Below are 19,244 nucleotides of genomic sequence, written 5' to 3' on the forward strand. Positions count from 1 at the left end.
GTTATTGAAAACATACGATTTATATACATATGCTTAAAGGTGACATTTCAACGCATCTTTAGGAAAAAAGTTGTTTCAGATAAATTGATTCGTGTCAGTTTTGTACTCTTTTGAAGATGGAAGAAAACAAAGAACATTTTAGACACTTGATGCTTTTCTATTACCGGAAAGGCAAAAATGCCTCACAAGCAACAAATTCGATATGTTCTGTTTACGGAGAAGGCGCTTTAGCTGAAAGAACCGTACGTAAGTGGTTCGCTAAGTTTAGAGCTGGTGATTTTAACCTTAAAGACCAAGAACGCTCGGGCAGACCCTCTACTACTGATGATGATCAAATCAAGACACTGATCGAGAATAACCCGCGCTACACGACACGTGAATTAGCAGAGATACTGAAAATATCGAAAACCACTGTCCACGATCATGTAGTCAAGCTTGGTTACGTAAGTCGCTATGATGTATGGGTTCCGCATAATTTGGCCAAAAAAATTTAATGGATCGCATTTCCATCTGCGACTCGCTGTACAAGCGCAACGAAAACGTACCATTTTTGAAGCAATTAGTGACGGGTGACGAAAAATGGATCATTTACAACAATGTAGAACGAAAAAGATCCTGGGGTAAGCGAAATGAACCAGCATTAACCACTCCGAAAGCCGGCCTTCATCCAAAAAAAGTCATGCTCTGTGTCTGGTGGGATTGGAAAGGAATCCTATATTATGAGCTCCTACCACACAACCAAACGATAAATGCAGATAAGTACTGCTCGCAACTGGACGAATTAGACAGCGATTCAGGAAAAACGTTCAGAATTAGCTGATAGGAAGGGCGTCGTGTTCCATTAGGACAATGCCAGACCTCATGTTTCTTTGACTACCCGACAAAAATTGTTGGAGTTTGGCTGGGATGTGCCACCTCACCCACCGTATTCACCAGACATTGCACCTTCAGACTTTCACTTATTTAGGTCTTTGCAAAATTCTCTTAGCGGCAAGAACTTCAACTCTTTGATCGACATAAAAAACCACCTTGAGGAGTTTTTCGCCGAGAAACCTAAGAAGTTCTGGGAGAATAGAATCTTCCAGTTGCGTGAAAGATGGACAAAGGTTGTGAAACAAAACGGTGCATACATAAGTCAATAAATATTTATCGACATAAAAAAATGTTGCCTTTGAATTTTCCTTCAAAATCGGCACGAACTTTCCGGACGACCCAATATATATAATTCTTCTTCTCCAACTTTTCGAGATTATATAATCCCGATTATATGTATAATTGAGTCTTCATCTACTTTTTTTACTATTACATCTACTATTTTTGCTTCACTTCTTTTGCTTTCGCTCGTTTATACTCTTTAATTTTGGTCTTGATAGCCATCATGGTTCTCGCAAGTTTTATGCACGGCTTGAAGCGCACCGCAAAACTCACCGTGATGGTTTTTCTCGTCGTAACTTAAGCGCTTTTCAACCTTCTTAAACTTAATCGTTTTGCGAAAGACAGATGTCGCTCATTGAGAAGAAGCATTCGCCTCTCTTTAAGGTAATAAAAGACGACAAAATAATTACCTATACGTTTTTAATATTTTAATATTATCTATACGTTTTAATATTTTTGCAATTTGCCTCTTTGCGCGGAGGGGAGAGAAGAATGTTATATTTTTAATCTGAATATATTTACGTTTCGTTTCCCTTCCGAGATTTTACCTATAGTATGTTATTATATTTGGTCGTTGGATAATAATATTGTATATATCTTTACGTATGTTTCTCGATTATATCGCCAAGGTATTTGCCTTGGAAAGTAGGGAGACCACATCTTCAACGGGGAGTGTTTTAACGGGGGCTGCTTCAACCGTTTAATTAGAAATGCATGAGTCTCGGCATCGCGAGGCGCGATATCGCATGGGATTGAATTTTCAATATAATACGCAGGTGTCTAATATTGTGTTTTCAAAATTAATATTGCATTACACGGGGATACGCGTATTGGTTCATCATAGCATAAATTAAATTTCGAAGTTTGCTACTCAAAATTGAATAAGTTTCAACAATATGCGCCTACAGATGCGGAACTAAAATAATTAATAAAATTAAAAAATTAAAAATTGTAATTTTTTCTATATAAAAATTAACAAAAAATCAGTTCGTTTGTTTATTCTGAACTGTTAATTATCTGATTTATCAAATCATGTTTTTCATTTAGGATAATCTTTCGTTGTACAAAATATTGATAATATTTGTTATCTATATCTATCTATACTATTATATAAATTTGAAAGTGCATATTTTGAAATGCGTTTTCTCAATAAACATGAACTGCATCCACAAGTGTGTTATATCACTTTGTTCGTCTCGGCAAGTAGAAGGTCTTAATGTCTTTATTGAAATGCTGTAACTTTTTTCATTTATTTAGTGTACCTAAACATTTTATAATGCAAATTTTAATGAGCTTCCCCATTTAACGACTTGTGTCAGGACAAAGTCTTTTACGTAGAAAATGTATGCAGGTAAGCCAATCTTTAAGTCAATCCTCTTCGTAAAGGGAAGCTGACACTCTTTGACTCGTTCAAAATATACTTTCGACCTGCTTACTCAACGGTTGTATGCATACAGTTATTACAACTAAGTAGATGAGATGTATCTTCAAGGCAAATATAAAAAATTGTATGAAAGAAAATTCAAACAAGATTTTTCGTGTTGGCAGAATCAGAGTGACCTTTCATTTTCCTTTAATACTGATAATCGACTGTACAATTCTATATCAGTGACATCACATTATTTGAAATTTTAAATGCAACTTTATCTTGATAAATGTCTTTAGATTTCGTGAATTATATTGTATTTACAAATTGTATCATTATACTGTAATCTATTTTATTATATGCTCTTTTAATTACTGATTTATTCTCTTCTGAAATCAGATAAAAATTGTCTTAACTCTTAGTTTGAATTCTCAACGATTATTTTTGGATAATTATTAGAGATAATTTGATATTTTTAATATTTTTAATATTTTTAATGTTTACTTTTAATATTTTAAATATTTTTATTTGATTCTATCCATAAAAAAGCGGTTAACATTAACACTATCATTTAAATTACAGTAGTAGTAATAATGATATTCACTCTGCAAATTAAATTATGTATGTTACATAATTAAAATAAAGTAAAAGAGAAACATTAAAAAATATTATATTACGAAAAATAAAATATCTTTATGTTATCATGTTACAGTTGTTAAAATGTGCTCCATTTAAATTAAATTACACTGTACGTAGTTTTCGTAAATTATTTTAACGTGAACTTAAATAATATTCAATCTACGATATAAACAACTAAAATAAAATTAAAAGGAACACTTGAAATTTATACTAAAAAAGATAGAATGTCTATCGTACTACAGCTGACAAAATGTGTTGCTACTGATTATTTCGTTCAAATTACGTCACACGTACCTCTCGTAAATTATTTTTGCACTATGTACAGTTTCCGTACATTTTTTTACGCATGAATATAAAAAATATTTAATTGATAAGTCACATTGCACGACTACAACGAGATGACAAGGAACAATCGGAAATTAATATGTTATATTACAAAAAATAGAAAGGATGTCTGTATAATATCATAAAATATAATATCTACTGTCTGACAAAGTCAGATGCCGCAATTGCATTACGCGATCGCAACAATTGCATGTCGTATGAACGTATGAGCAAACACACGTTGTGACGGTGTATCTGATATCGTCGTTGAATTTTTCACAGACACGTGCTCCGTAGCGGAAATTGACATCAGCCAGATTTGCCGATTCGCATCGGCTGCGCCAACAAGAGAGCAAGAAACCACGACAACCACCGGTGCGGTGCACACACGGGGGTGAGTCGCAGCAATAATACCGTATAATACTCGTTGAAAATGCGCGCAATCGTGATGCGATATATCGACCGAATTAATTAATACACCGCCGATCAACTTTATCAGTTCATAGACAGAATCGCCGATAATAGAATTATATCCGTAATTTGTCGAGGGAAATGCTATCCGCGGCGATGATACCCGCAAAAGCATTCCGGAACCGATCGAATCAGTCACGCTGATGCGATTTACCGTTTGACCCACACTTAACTTTTAATCGCCGCTATCAGTTACGGTAATCGCTCTCCTCGGAAGGCGATCAGTCGCCGATTACCGGTCACATTTCGCGAATGCAGCAACTTCCATTCGTTTTCACAAAATCTGACCGCATTCGCGAGATCGGCGAGACGCAAATATTGTAACATTCTTCCCGTTTTTTCGTCTTTTTAATAATATGGGATAAAACATTTCGTTATTAAAAACACATTATACAGCCAAATGTCGATGTTCCTCAATCCTTTTGCTATGCCATAATGTAAATTCTGCAGGGGAGGAAAGGGAGGGGCATAATGTGGATGACTGGACGGAGTATTCAGTTGGTGTAATTTCGATCAGTTTAATAACATAATTAATTAAATGCGTGGTCTGTAGTGTGAAGATAATTAGACCATGCAATAAAGATCCTGTATTTCAGCCTGAGTTTATTTCTTTTCTTTTAAGTCACGGTGATTATATACTGATGATTCTTAAACAATCTTATCGGTTAACGTATGTATGCATATTATATTATAGAAGAAACTTTTTAAATACGATTAATCGAAAGAAATTATAATTTAAAGTTATTCTTTGTCGTATAACTTCTTTGTCAAATCTCAGGTTTGCAGGATTCTATAAGGAAATTATATAAACATTTGGCCTAGCCATGTCATTCGAAAAGAAAAGTATTTCCGATGTATTTTGACATGGTTATGTAAAATTATACAATTGTTATATAATGCGATAAATAATTGATGATTATTGTGGATACAAATTTCGCCATATCGCTGCTGCTTTTGTAGATTGTGTTTATCAGAAATTGCAATATAAAGGTATCTGAAAAGAAGCAAATTATTTAAATTTAATATGAGAGGATTTGACAAATTTATTTATCCATTATATGTCATTATATAAATTAATTTGATGTTCTTAGTATTACTTAAGCTTCAAAATTTTTGAAATCTTGTTCCGCCTTACAATTTGTTAACATTAACATTTATAAAATGCTACTAATTACAATTGTTCTAGAAATCTTCAAATAAATTTTGAAAATTTTGTAAAAGTATCAAATTAACTTACACATCTAATACAAAAGCGCTTTCGCTCTTATTTACTCAATCAAAATAATTCCGATCTATTGAATTGTAAAAACTGCTGGGTATTATAGATATAAAAGACAATTTATTTTATATTCAAATATTTCTCCCTCCCATTTAAAGCGTACGCAAATTTTCTAAACGATTATTTGTTGTAAATAATTCATCAACATTTAGTTTTTAATAATACATAATAAATACGTTGATTAAAAAGACAAAGGTTAATCCGCGTTAATAAATCTTAAACTCATAAGACTGCTTTTGCCGCGGAATGCAACCACATAGGATGATTGTAACATTTCGAGGTAGTCGAACTAGAGAGTTTCGCTCTTAGAATTTGCAGATCGTATTTTCGCAACGAACGAGTACAGTCGCGTTTCGCAGAAGGGATTAAATCACTCGTCGAGAGAGATGGCTCTCGCAGTTGCGTTATTTCAGTCAAGGGAACCGAACGCGAGGCAAGTGTCGCGAACCTATCTCTCGCATGCGTGTGTACATCTGTTAGCGATATTTCAAAATACGGCTCCCGGTGTAGCAAATCATGGCGCGGATTTTGGCGTGCCGCCAGCCGACGCCGCGAGCGCCCAATATCGCAATTGCGGAAAATGAGGTGAAATACGTTCTTCTCGCTGTATCGTCGTATTTTCGTTCTGTTCCGACTGCTGAACTGCTGGGACAGCACCGATCAATTTATCGGGCGCGTGATCGGAACGTTCGAAAAACGCGACGTCCGCAAGCTCGTCTATCTTCAGCTTTTGGCAACTACAAAGCCGACTCGTCGACGGATCGATTCGCCCAATCGAGACGTTTCATGCTTGATTACTCGGTCGTCACAACGGCCGCTGGTTTCGGAATCGCGTCTCAGCTCACGAAATGCGTTTATTTCTCGTATGATTTGTGAGGTCGTAATTCTCCGATCAGTCTCTTGAGATCCTCGGTTCGAGAGCGCTGCAAATCGCATCGAAGGCATCGAAAGCGACGTGAGCGATGTGACGGCCGAGCCCCATGTGAACGAAGAATAATTTTCTTCTTTTTCTTCTTTAACGGATATTCATTTTTTATTAGAATCGCAATCTAGCTAGGACGATCTGGATGGCGTTAAATCGTCGTACTCGCCGCACTCGTGATCCTTTATTATGATTGGTTTCTGATCCAGCGAAGATCTAAAGGCAAAAATCAATTATATTAAAGAATCACTGATTCTGCTTTCCTTTTCTTCTGAACGCAGCTATTTATCGGAAGACACCTTCCAACATCTACCGGTCAACTTTTATTCTTCCAAATCGGCGAGGGATTCGCGCGCTTTTCGTCTTCGTGAACATTTGAAGTCTTCATCGAGTCTGCCCCGTGTTTGGTTCACGGTTCTCATCGGTTTCTACTCGTCCGTGCTCGATTTCAAAGCTATCTTGTATCTCGGCCAGACTGCGACCGCGAGTCTCCTTTACGAGAAGGGCGCAAAGGGCACCGGCGAACCAGCAAAAGCCGGCGAACAGCCACAGGGTCTTTGAGACACCGAGAGTGACCAACATCTCCCCGAAGGTCATCGTCGCTGTCAGAGAGAGTAGCCAATTGAAAGCGACTACGGAAGCGGCGGCGGTCGTTCTTATTTCCATGGGAAAAGCATCTCCCAGGAGGGACCACGATATCGGGCCGATGCCGATGTTGTACGCGGCGAGAAAGAGAGCCGTCCACGTCGGCGGCATCCAGAAGTAGATGTCGTCGTACTCCGGCTCCTCATCCCTCAATTCATAAAACCACCCTGCGAACACACATGCCGAGGAGGGAGATTACTTTCACGGTGCACACTCGCGGGTTTATATTCTCATAAAATATTAAGTCACTCCATAAGTAATAATGTCGCTTCTTGAAACTTTTATAGTTCCAGGAAGTTAGTCCAGAAGAGCTTTTTTTATACTAATTTTGCGTTAAAAATGTTTATATTTGTACTTACTTTTAATCATCAATGTGTTGACCATTACTTTTTACAACTTTGTCCCTTTGTCAGGTAATTTCTCAATTTCTCTCTTAAAAATATTTTCTTTTTAAGAATTTAAGTTTAAAATAATTTAAACAATTAATTGAAAGAGATAAGGAGAACAACATTACGTGTTCGTATCGAAAGAAAACAAGATCTTCTTTAGACTTATAAAAGGGCATACCAAATAATAATAATGTAACAGTATATATATGTAATAGAAAAATAATATACCGTAAAATAATAATAATATAATAAAGACATGTCATGTAAAATGATATTATAGCAACAACTCAACAACAGCAATAATAATATTATAATATAATGATGATGATGATAATGGTAATGAAACTAAATGTTATGCTTCGCTTGGCAAACAGTTTGGATCGTACAATGCAACATGCCGTGCTTTTAGGAAAAGAGAGAGAAATAGAGAGAAAGAGAATTTCTTTATTTTTTACGAGCGCGAACGTGTAAATGACTCCAACATGAATATTAGTGTAGTGCGTACAAGTGTCGAAAAGTGGAGTAGTAGCAATAAGCGGAAGTAGCGTGTCTCGTGCTGGAACGTAGCCACAATTGTAGGTGTATACTGCAAATTTAACGGCGATTCTTTCTGCGAAAAAGAAAAAAGAAGTAAAAAAAATAGTCGATCCAGATATTTACAGAATGTCCACCGTGTCGACACATTTGCCATGGTAGAGACAAACGAAAGACAAATGTTTTCGCATTATTGCGATTAATCCATGGATATAGTAAGTATTAGGAGTGCAAATTGACTCGGTATTATTTTTTTTTAATTGAGTCTTTTTTACTTTATGTTTTTCGAGAAGAGATCCATCAGTAGCCCGATAAATGAAAAAAGCATTAGAAAATTTAAAATTAAAATTATTTAAATTTAATTTAAATAATTTTAAATTAAAAATTAGAAAATCATGACTAAACTTCGAAGATTGACATGTTTATTTTTCTGCAATAAACGCTCAATTTTCTCAAAAAAGTACCAAATTAATTTGCACGCCTAAATAGAAGACGTGTGATTAAGTATCGTCTAGTCTGTGTATGCTACACTGTGTTTGTACCACATGTTTTCCTCTCGACATGAATATTTGAGAAGCGCGTTAAATTAAATTTTTTTCAGTTTTCTCCGCGAAGCGAAGGAACTGCAAATTTGATCCTGATTGCAAACACTCCGGTTATCTTATCTCGAAGAGTTTAAGAGGTTCTAAGGTACATTCTCCTTCCCTCGACTTGTATCATCCTCGATAAGAAGTTTGTACACACTTCATCCAAGAGTCCAAGAGCGTTTCATAAGTATCGCAGAAGGCTCGGCGAGAGAAAAACATTTCATTACCAACGTTACGTTACGTGACGAGATTGCTGGACTTCGCGATGTGCGATAAGAAATAATTCGCAATTGCGAAAAAGGTCTACTTGATAAAAAGTTGTGCGCATTCCATCTCTGAGAGTCTGAGACTGCTTCATAATGTAAACATTACCAAAGATTTCGGAGGGAAAACACATTCTGTCGTCCAACTAATTCTGTTACGTGATGAGTTTACTGAACTTCGTAGCTCACGGTGTGCAAAAGTCATCATAAAATGTTGGGTTGTTCGGAAAGTCCGTGCGGTTTTTTAAATAAAATTCAGAGCCAAGTTTGAAAAATGCTGTGCAACGGTTGAATTAGATATGTGGAGTATTTCCGCGTCGTCTCGCGTGGATTATTTTCGGTTAATGCTGCAATTTGGTCGTCATCTACCGCTGAAAGCCTACTTGAGCGTTGTTGGTCTTCGACGTTAAAATCACCGCGTTTAAAGCGAGCAAACCATTTTTGAACGTTCTTTCAGCTACTGCACTTCCGTAAACGACACAAATCTTGTTTGTCGTCTGAACGGCATTCTTGCCTTTTTTGAAATAAAATAAATAAAACAATTAACGAGAAACGTTTTGTTACCAACAATATAACTTGACCGAATTTTGTAATTTGCGGCAAGCAATATCTTGTTGGTCGAGATTCCGCTCTCGACACGCACGTTCATGCGGGATGCCCGCTCGCATGTCATGTAAGTGTCGTGTCCTAAAGTTCTAAAGCAGTTAGACAGTTGCGTTATGGCGTGCGTATTATCTGCTCTGGCGGACGGGACACCAACGTAGAATTCGCGACAGGAAGTCGTTTACCTAACAGTATCAAGAACAATCCCATGAGCGCTGCGGACACAGTCAGTAGGACGCGGCGTCCGAGTACGTCTATCAAGCACGTCGCCAGGAAGCAGGACAGAATTTGCAAGCCGCCAACAACGACGGTGTGCTCGCTTCCGGTCAAGTCGCCCGAACCGCCGACGTTAAAGAACGTCAGCGCGTAGAAGATCATAATGTTCACGCCGCTCAGTTGTTGGGTCAGGAACGCGAACAAGCACGCGAAGAAGGATCTTGCGACGTAGCGATTTTTCATCGTATCTATCGTGACCTATAAATAAAACATGACAATTATTAGAATTAAAATTTCTCGTAACTTATTCTAAAGCCCGTTCCAGACTATGCAATATATTGCGCAAAATTTGACACAATTTTATTACTTATTATTAAAAACACTTAAACAGAAGCGGGAAGAATATATGTCACACACATACACACAACCCAATAGCTAGACTTTTTTATATTCTGTCATATTTATTAGTAATATTAGTAGAGTCGTTCTTGTAAATAACGGCCGTGATATCTTTTAGATTCCATTTGGTATTTTATGGTAATCTGATTCGTATTGATTCTATCAGAGTGCCAAAGAAAATTATATCGGTAAATTTAAACGGTTTACGTGTTGGATGAATGAAAAAAATTATGGCGGATTGCCGTTGTAAAACTCGATATTTTTATACGCCTTCAAAAAACGATTTGTTTATTTATTTTTTCAAATAGTAACGTTGGAAAAAAATCGTTGAAAGCGAGTGGGCTATTTCGTTGAGCAAATAAATCAGTTTGCAAATATAAATAAACTGGTTGATTTTTGCTGGAAAAGCATCATAATTTTTTCAGTTATCCAATAAATGTAGCGGAAGTGTCGTCCGGGGAATTAACTTTGAATTATGTGTAAAGCAATAAGTGCTATCTTGTCGTTTGGTTCTTTTTTTATACATTGATCTTTTTAACAAAAAATAAATATAACTTTGGCTTACGTTCAAACTTGACAACAATCTTGTCAGTATAACACAATAGGTATGCAAATTAATTCGGTATTTTTCTTTGAAGAAATTGAGCCTTTATTTACTTTAGGTTTTTCGAGAAGGGATTTGCCAACTGCCCGATAGATGTAAAAGTAGTAGAAAATGAGCGAATATTTCGAAGAATGACATGTATTTATTATTTTGTTGTAATAAAGTTTCTCAATTTCTTTAAAGAAATATATATATATACATATATTATATAAAATATATGTATACAGTTAGTAATATAATATTTATAAGTATATAAAACAAGTTCGTAAAATTCTATATCGGAGTAGATAAATTATGGCAATCTTTGATCAACGTTTGTTCATTTATTCTGCATCAAGTTCTATGATGAAAAGCGCTTTACCTTTCCTGCCTGGCTCATAACAGCAAGTCGCTTTAGTTCTTGCATTTCGGCGTCATCTTCGTAAGTTTCACCACGGTACCACTTTAGAGACTTCCTCGCCTTGATCTCGTTATTCTTCATGAGATAGCAGAGAGGGCTCTCAGGAAGCAGATTCACCAGCGTAATCATGAGGCACGTGATAGCGCAGGCGAGACTGTACCTAATTATTTTCTACACACGTTATTAACGGCGCTATGAACGTCACTGATATTTAGTTTCTCTTTCTATCTTGACTGATTTGCATGCATCGATTTGCATGCGATACGCAAGTTTACGTTAACTTGAATTCGATTAACATATAGATTATCAGCAGTTATGAAATAAATCTGGAAGTACAAATTGGATCTGGAATTATTCGGTAAACGCGATAAAGAACATAGGATATTTTTATGTAGATAAAAAATAAATAAAAAATTTTCTTATACATAATATACAAATATTATATTTTATAAAGATATTATGGTTTTTATGTTCTGATTTTGTATGTCTACATGTACAGATATTTTTGGATAATTATTTTATTGTCGAAAGCGATAAAGATATTTTTATGTAGACAGAAAATAATTCTTTCCTACATATTATATTTTCATGTTCTGATATTGTGTATCTACGTATATGGATATTCAATTTTATTGTCATTATTTACCAACCAAAATATATCTAGATTATATTAGATTGACCGAAAAGTTCATCTCGATTCCTTTAGCAAAATTCAAACGCAGAACTTTGCATTAAGAATTGATACAAAGTTCTGCGTCTAAAGGCCGCCAAAAAAATCCGCACGAACTTTCCGATAACGCAGAACTTTGTATTAATTCTTAACGGAGAATTTTATGGTCGCATTTTGCCGAGGAGGTCGTTAAGAACTTTCCGGTCAACCCAATATATTCAACGCGATAGCTAGAGTGCAGTGTCATAATGTGTTATAGTTTGTAAGTTTTGCCGGATATGTCGTATCCGATATTGCGAATACCTCCATACGGTGTCATGCTCATCCAGCACGTGGGCGATTACGAAGGCGTACATGATGCCGCAGTTGATTAAGAGATGGAAATACGTGAGCAACCGTTCTCGCGAATTCCTGTCCGCGATCTCCGCGATGTAAATCGGCGTCAGAACGCAGAATGCTCCCCCGCTCGTGCCGCATATGAATCGACCGATTATGAAAAGCGAAACCTACGAAAATATTTGACATATTGATGAATGGCAGTGTAAAAAACATCCCGGTAGTCTTACTCATCGATCAGTCATGCCAAATAATACAGGTTTTATTTATATGTTAACACTGCGCTTTAGCATATTTTCTGACGTTATCGTGCTGCTGTTTGAAAAATCGTCTTGATGTTTTCGCTTGTCATCACCGAACAATTCTGCGAAATAAATCCCTGAGAAAACGTTTCACTTCTACATGATTTCTTCTGATTTTAATACACGTGTCGTCTTGGATATTTCTTGATGTTAAACTGACGAATGATTTTTCCGTCTGTTTTCTTAATTAAAGTACGGATAATTAAAAAGATATTTAACGCTCGCGTCTATTTGAACATTTCTTAACGTGACAAATGATCAAGTCGGCGATTATTAGAAGTACTTTTAAAAGCAAACTACCAGACAGAATTGGTGTATGATGACAAATGAGAATATCAAAATAATTTTTCAAATATCTTTGATCGCTATAGACATACTTAATTAAAAACATGTTTTAATTATTATATTTTTATAAACAGTCAAAAAATCATTTTGATATCCTCATCTGTCATCTCAGACCAGTTTCTTCTCATAATTCATTTTTAAGTGAAAACTGCGCTCTAATAGCCCATCGACTCGATCACTTCTTGACGTTAAAATGAAGTTCGATAATGACGCTGGGACAACGCGGCAAGCTTGATTACTTTCGATCCTCCTTCAGCCAAGAACAAAGAATGAATTTACTCTCTCGCTTTAATCCTCCAGTCTATTGTGTGCGACTGGTGTTCCGATGAGATTTAAGTGAAACTTAACGGCGCGGCACGCGAACGCGTACTTCCTGGTCGGCGAAGCAGACAAACGTCCAGCCGACGATAAATCCTGGCACGGTCAGGAGCATGATGACGGTACAGTCGAGGTACTTCATGAGGAACGGCACCAGCATCACGCCGACACAGGCTCCGGCGTTCAAGATGCCACCAACCAGACCGATCTCCGTGGTGCTGGCGTCCAAGATGTTCCGCAGGACTTCCCCGGCGCTCGAGTTCCAGCCGAGTGTCACACCGAGAGCGAATCCGCCGAGGGAAGCTTAAATCCATGAACGAGGCGGTTATTAATTCATCGTGCGCCCGAGATGTCAATAAATTTGATATCAAGTTAAGTACTGTACTGTTAAGTTAAGTGAGATAAGTACTGTCGAGCGAAGGGAGAAGTTTATTAAGTGGGCGAATTAATTCGATGTCGTTAGATCTATTCTTAGACGTAATAATCACTTGAATTTCGAAATTGTGTCATATTTTCGAGTGTTATCGTCAGAGTTTGCAGAACGTTATATAGTAATGAAAATAATCGATTTTTTAGAGAGAGAGAGAGAGAGAGAGAGAGAGAGAGAGAGAGAGAGTTCCATATTTAATGATAGAATTTTTAGATTTTTATACATTAATCTGGAAGAAATACAATTTGTTTCTTATTATTGTTTTCTTGAATGTGTCTTTATAAACTTTATAAACTTGGAGATTGTTGGAATTATTCAGATTTCTTCAAGGTAAAATAAAAGGTAAGATAAAAATGCATTATTTAATACCAAAATGAAAGATTATCAAGATAACAAGGTGAACTGCCAATGATGCAATCACTGAAAGCTGATCTACATTCAAGAAACTCACTGGCTCTGCTTGACAAGCAAACCGACATAGAATAACTTATATCGTTCATCAATAAATTTATTATTAAATCAAACTTTGTTACGCTAATCTTAAAAAGTGCTAATTATAATTATTTTTCTTTAGTTTATAATTTAATATAATTATATTAAATTATAAATATTATAGAATTCTATAATATAATTCTATAATACAATTAATTATTATGAAAAATATATATGATATTTAAAAAATAAATATTAATACTTTAATCCTTTCATTACAGCAGCCGAATAGCGATTATATTGGATTAGAAAAAAGTTCGGTACGATTTTTCAAATTAATTTACACGTAATATAGGTAATAATATCGATAATGTCTATTGCGAATGAAATAAAGTAAAATTTTACGCAAAAATCGCGAACCGAAAATTTAATCCAATAGAATATGCAATGCAGTAGTGACATTGCATTAGCATTAGGCAATTAATTATAGGCATGAGATTAAAACCAATTAATTATTACAGATATCAAATTTTTTATATTAAAGATTAGAGATACAACCTTAGAAGCAAAAACCTTAAAAACAAAATAAAATTTACATTGTAACAATATTTATTTAATCTAGAATCATGACGCGTCATTTCATGAAGACTATGTTCATGTATCATTTCACTGATGACGACTGTAGTTGGGCGAGAAAAATGTGTATAATTTTTCCGGAGAGGTGAAAGAAAAAATTGATACTGATGTATACACGTAATAAATAATTATAACTGATATTAAATAATATTATTAACAGTTTATAATTTCCTCACTTTTAGTTTATAATTTCCTCACTTTTAGTTTATAATTTCCTCACTTAGTATAATATTAACCAAATTACTGATAAGAAGGTAAAATTGTCTCTTTATCTTACGCAAACGCTCTAAATAAATTCTTATTATCAGTTTCGCAATACAGAGCTTAAGGTAAACCATTATGCGTGAAATTTGTTTGTTACGAACTATCTCCTTTAATTCAAGAAAAAAAGAAGGCCTCTTATGGTAGAGTATTTGCGTAAAAATAATTAGAAATACTTGGAAGTTCTGCAGGTGAAGCATGACTGCGCATATATTTTGGAAGGACTAAGAGGATTTTTAATATTTGTATAGAGAGAGAGAGAGAGAGCGCGCAATCGAAAGATATATATTTGGATCAATACTTCCTGAATATTCAAGAATCGTTTGCATATTTTGCTCCGTAAGCAACGAATACCAAGGAAGCTTGTGTATATTTCTTGAAAATATAATCCGTAAAAAAATATTAGTACGTATGTGTGTATGCATACTCGTATATTGATAATATCAATTTGATATATATGCAAAAATTAAAATATTTTGGAAAAATATTCTTGGAAGTACATTTAAGTGTCACGAGTCAATTTGAATATTAATGAAATATTTGTATCGTTTACTCGCGGTTTATTTACAGCAAGAGAATGTATTAAAATTTAAAAAATTATAATTACGAATTATTATAGAATATATTATAAAATATATTATAAAATCAATATTTTGTAATATATTCTATAGTAATTCGTAATTATAATTTTTTAATTGTTTCTGAAATTTGTAATGTTATGATAATATAATTTAATATATGTATAATCGGTAATATAACTTAATCGATAATAATAATCTCTTATCGTTAAATCGACAATGTATTATAATATCGTACTTGTTTCTAAATGTATTTCATTTCACTTTGAAATTGTTGGAACAAAAGTTTGAAAATACGCGTTTTCGTGTACAGAAATACAGTTATAATGAATATTACTCTTTCTCATGTAAGGCAAACATTCCGTGATGCACTGTTATGTGATACTTCCCGGCAAAGTTTAAAGAAAACGAAGGCCGAAGTAGAACCGCACTCAGCTTAATCACGCAAGAATCGAACCATCGAGTAAGTGCGTTCCGCGCAAAGTTACTCCACGAATGAAGTTAGTTTTTCCGCGCACTTTTATTCCTTCGTCATTTATTGCGTTCTGTTATTCAACTCTGTTATTTGCATGGGTGCTTTTTTTGTTATCTCAAGAAAGACACGCACTTCGCGGCATTATCGTTTGCATTTCATTTTCCAAGTGTCGCAGGACTCACTCGCATTTCATTTCTTTTTATTATTTATTATTTTCTTATTTATATCTTCTGTCTGTCTCTCTTCTTTCTTTGTTATGTGGTACGCAATATTGTACGTGATACTGTCTATTACTGAAATTGGTAACTGGCAATAGAGGTATTTACTTTGATACAAGAACAATACTTTCACTTTTTGTTAACAGAGCTCAAAACTTTTTTATTGTCAACAGTTTTTTCGTTTCCTTCGAAATAGATAATAAAATATAAGGGCTAAATTAAAGTGGCAAGAAACGAAAATTTAATCAAAGTATTGTCCCTTTGCACTCGAAGCTATCTACATCAAATATATTCAGCAACTTGACGAATTTACAAACGTTAAGTTGAAAATAGTAAAACACACAGGATTAATTAACAGATTTAATAAATGCTACGTTATTTTAGCAAAAACTGTATATATAGTTATAAATAATTATACATAATATATTAAAAATATTGAAAGAGAGGAGATATAGAAGCAATGTCGAGTTATATAATTCTTATTTACATATAATTTTTTATTTACATATGTGGCAAGAATAATAAATAACAAACTAGCAAGAAATAAAGACTGAATGTTACATAATGATGCAGCATTAGGCAACATTCATTATAAGTGCCATTTTTTATTTTAACAAAAATTTACGTATAGCTATTACATAAAAATATTGTACATCTATTTAATATATATATATATATATAGAAAAAGAATAAAGCTATTTTTCTCTTTTCCAAGAGGCGCTGCTCTTGGATGCAAAAGGTACAATTCAACGCAAATACAATGCGAATATATTTGACGCGATTCGATTTCGTCTTCCAAGAGATTCCTCTAAAAGGAAACCCAAAATAATAAATCAAAACAATATGGAAAATTCAGTGCACGTATTTCTTTCATAAAACTCTCTCTCACATTTCCCCCTTCTCAAAATGAAGGGAAGAACACATTAATCGACTCCTGTCTCTTCCAAGCTATTTCCGGTTCAGTTATCTCTCGGTAGCAATTTACAATGACAGTTAAAAATTAGCAGTTTCTCGAACTTACTCACTAGGGCGGCGATATGCTGATTCAAGCGACGGATCTTAGCGCTGTCGTCCATCGCGGAAGCCGATGTCGATGTCATTTTCATCGACGGACGACAACGAGCGACGTTGTCTAAGCGCTGTCACCGTTCAACGTTAACCGCCGCGATTCAAGTCAGATTCGCGAGAATTCAGCTGTATGACTGACCGTACAAGCGACCCTCTCCATTCGATATGAACATATATCGACTTCGCGCATGGTACACAACCGGATGTTTTGGCAAACAATATCGTTTGCCTTGATTTGTGATTTACTGCAGATATTGTTGCGCAATTGCGCGCATTCTTTTTGATTATAGGGGTTATTATTCATAGTTCTTATGCCAGGATCGTCTTAAGTCTTCTGAGATGCTAAGCTTTCTTATTGATTATTAAAGTTCTTAAGTTAACACTTAAGAGGATCTTTTATAGAAGAAAATTCATCTTATAGTGTCCTTAATGGAGTCTGTTTCCATTTTTAAGGGGCAACAATAAAGTTTGAATAATTCGTTGAATGTAAATAAGAATTGAAATTATTAGAATTTATAAATTATTTAATATGTCGATAGTTGTTTTATAATAAGGATTACACGTGAAAGAAAAATTAATATAAAACAGAATGTTCTCTCAGAAAATTAGATTTAGAGAATTAATTGATCGAATAATTTGCGTACTTTGTCGATGTATCAAAACTCTTTTTTAGTTTTCATTTATTTATATAACAACGTTTTCCATCAAGCTTTAATTTATTGTACACGAACATTTTGTGACACATACAACTGATCATGTCAATGTGTGGTACATCAATTGCTACAAATCGTTTCTGATTGGCACAAATCATTATTTACAGCGATGATTGAATAATGGGATCTACTATATTAGAAAACACTACTATTATATTTAAAATAAATTATATTTTTCAAGACTTTTCAATATATAACGAATAATTCACTAATTAACAACAGCAGCTTAGAGGCATTAGTTTCGGCATTAAAGAAAACGAGTAATGGGTTTTTAAATGTCTCTAACTTCTCCTTTCTTTTAAAACTCTTTCATTCCAATTTTGGAAATGGAGAAAATACTTTTACCCCATAAAATCGGGAGATACGGTGAGCACGACCATTTTTTGTTCTCTAAGCATGAAAGTGCTACTGAAAATAACGTTTCAAAAATATCCAAACATCTGTGACATACTTTCTACATATTCTATCAAAAGTAGACCTCTGTAAGTTCTTCCAATCGTTGATTAACTGGATCAAGTATTAAATTGTTATATCAAAATGGAAAGAATGTATTTTGAATTTAAGATATATATTTTTTTCGAAATATATTTTATCCTATATATTTTATAATTATATTTCATATAAATACATAAATTATATAGTAGCTTTTTTTAAATAAAATAAATTTTAAGTTACTTGATCATTGAGCTGTGCATTCTCTATCCACGGTCTGCTGGTTGCTCGAAATGATTCAGTCCTACTGATACATACATCCATTATACGGTTTAAATCTCCAAGAACAATCAATCTCCAGCAACCATTGCGTGACGTCACGGAATATTAGCCCACAAGAGGAGCAGTGTTCGATTGATTGATGTTCCGTTGTTCAGCATAATATCGATCCTGATAAAAGCCAGTCAATTCAACATCTTTTAGGTAATACCTCGAATTCTGTGTATTGTGCAGATGTGATTGATTATTTCAACGAAGATACGTTTTTCAACAAATTTTTACCTGAAGAAACTCATGAAGATATTGCTGTATAGTTGCATTATTGAACAAGATTAAATATTGAGACGTATCATGTAAATCATGTAAATCGACCTTTTTAATAATGCAATTTTTGCTTCTTAATTGCATTTACCTGCAACTGTTTGAACAAATTATCGCTTTTGTCGTCAATTGAGAATAATTAAATGATATATCAATACATTGATTATACAGTGAGTATCTCTTTACAGTGTTGCAATACAAATACGTTACAGTGAAATTTTCAGAAGTAACTAAAACATAAAAATACAAATATCCAAAAATAATAATATTTATTTAATGCAATTTAAGTAATTATTTATTTATTATTTAGTAATTAATTATTTATTTAATAGTATTTATTTAATCTAATAAGTCCCTAGAAATTTTTTCTTTTTCCGAGCAGTTCTGAGTTGTTGATATCATTATTTTTTATATTGCCTAGAGTTCTCTGCTATTGAAAATACCGTATACTCAGAAATGAAAAAGTTCTAGCCCCTAGAAATTTTTTCTTTTTCCGAGCAGTTCTGAGTTGTTGATATTGTTATGTCCGGGTTGGCCACCCGGCATAACGAAGAGCCGGTCAGCTGCCGATCAGCTGAGCGTCGTCGGATCGGCCGTCGGAAGAAGACGCGAGCCTCCTAGCGACGGGTCGCCA

The 19,244-nt window shown here is 34.5% G+C and overlaps 2 protein-coding genes across 3 annotated transcripts in view; one reads left to right on the forward strand and one right to left on the reverse strand.

The window, feature by feature from the left end:
• The window catches only part of LOC105283323 (octopamine receptor beta-2R), a 150,155-nt gene that overhangs the window by 51,300 nt on the left and 79,611 nt on the right, over nucleotides 1-19,244 (forward strand). For both annotated transcript variants that reach the window (XM_011345976.3, XM_011345983.3), the window contains one exon: nucleotides 3,767-3,878. The gene's annotated coding sequence lies outside the window, so the exon portion shown is untranslated. The remainder of the gene's footprint in view (nucleotides 1-3,766; nucleotides 3,879-19,244) is intronic.
• Nucleotides 4,786-18,917, reverse strand: LOC105283325 (facilitated trehalose transporter Tret1). The gene is made up of 6 exons (XM_026972526.1): nucleotides 16,819-18,917; nucleotides 12,814-13,070; nucleotides 11,770-11,972; nucleotides 10,758-10,956; nucleotides 9,363-9,651; nucleotides 4,786-6,968 (listed from the first exon to the last, which is right to left on the reverse strand). Exons 1-6 carry the CDS (start codon nucleotides 16,901-16,903, stop codon nucleotides 6,541-6,543), a joined length of 1,461 nt encoding a protein of 486 aa, XP_026828327.1. The 5' UTR covers nucleotides 16,904-18,917; the 3' UTR covers nucleotides 4,786-6,540.

This window comes from Ooceraea biroi, chromosome 1 (assembly GCF_003672135.1).
Source record: "Ooceraea biroi isolate clonal line C1 chromosome 1, Obir_v5.4, whole genome shotgun sequence".
NCBI lineage: Eukaryota > Metazoa > Arthropoda > Insecta > Hymenoptera > Formicidae > Ooceraea > Ooceraea biroi.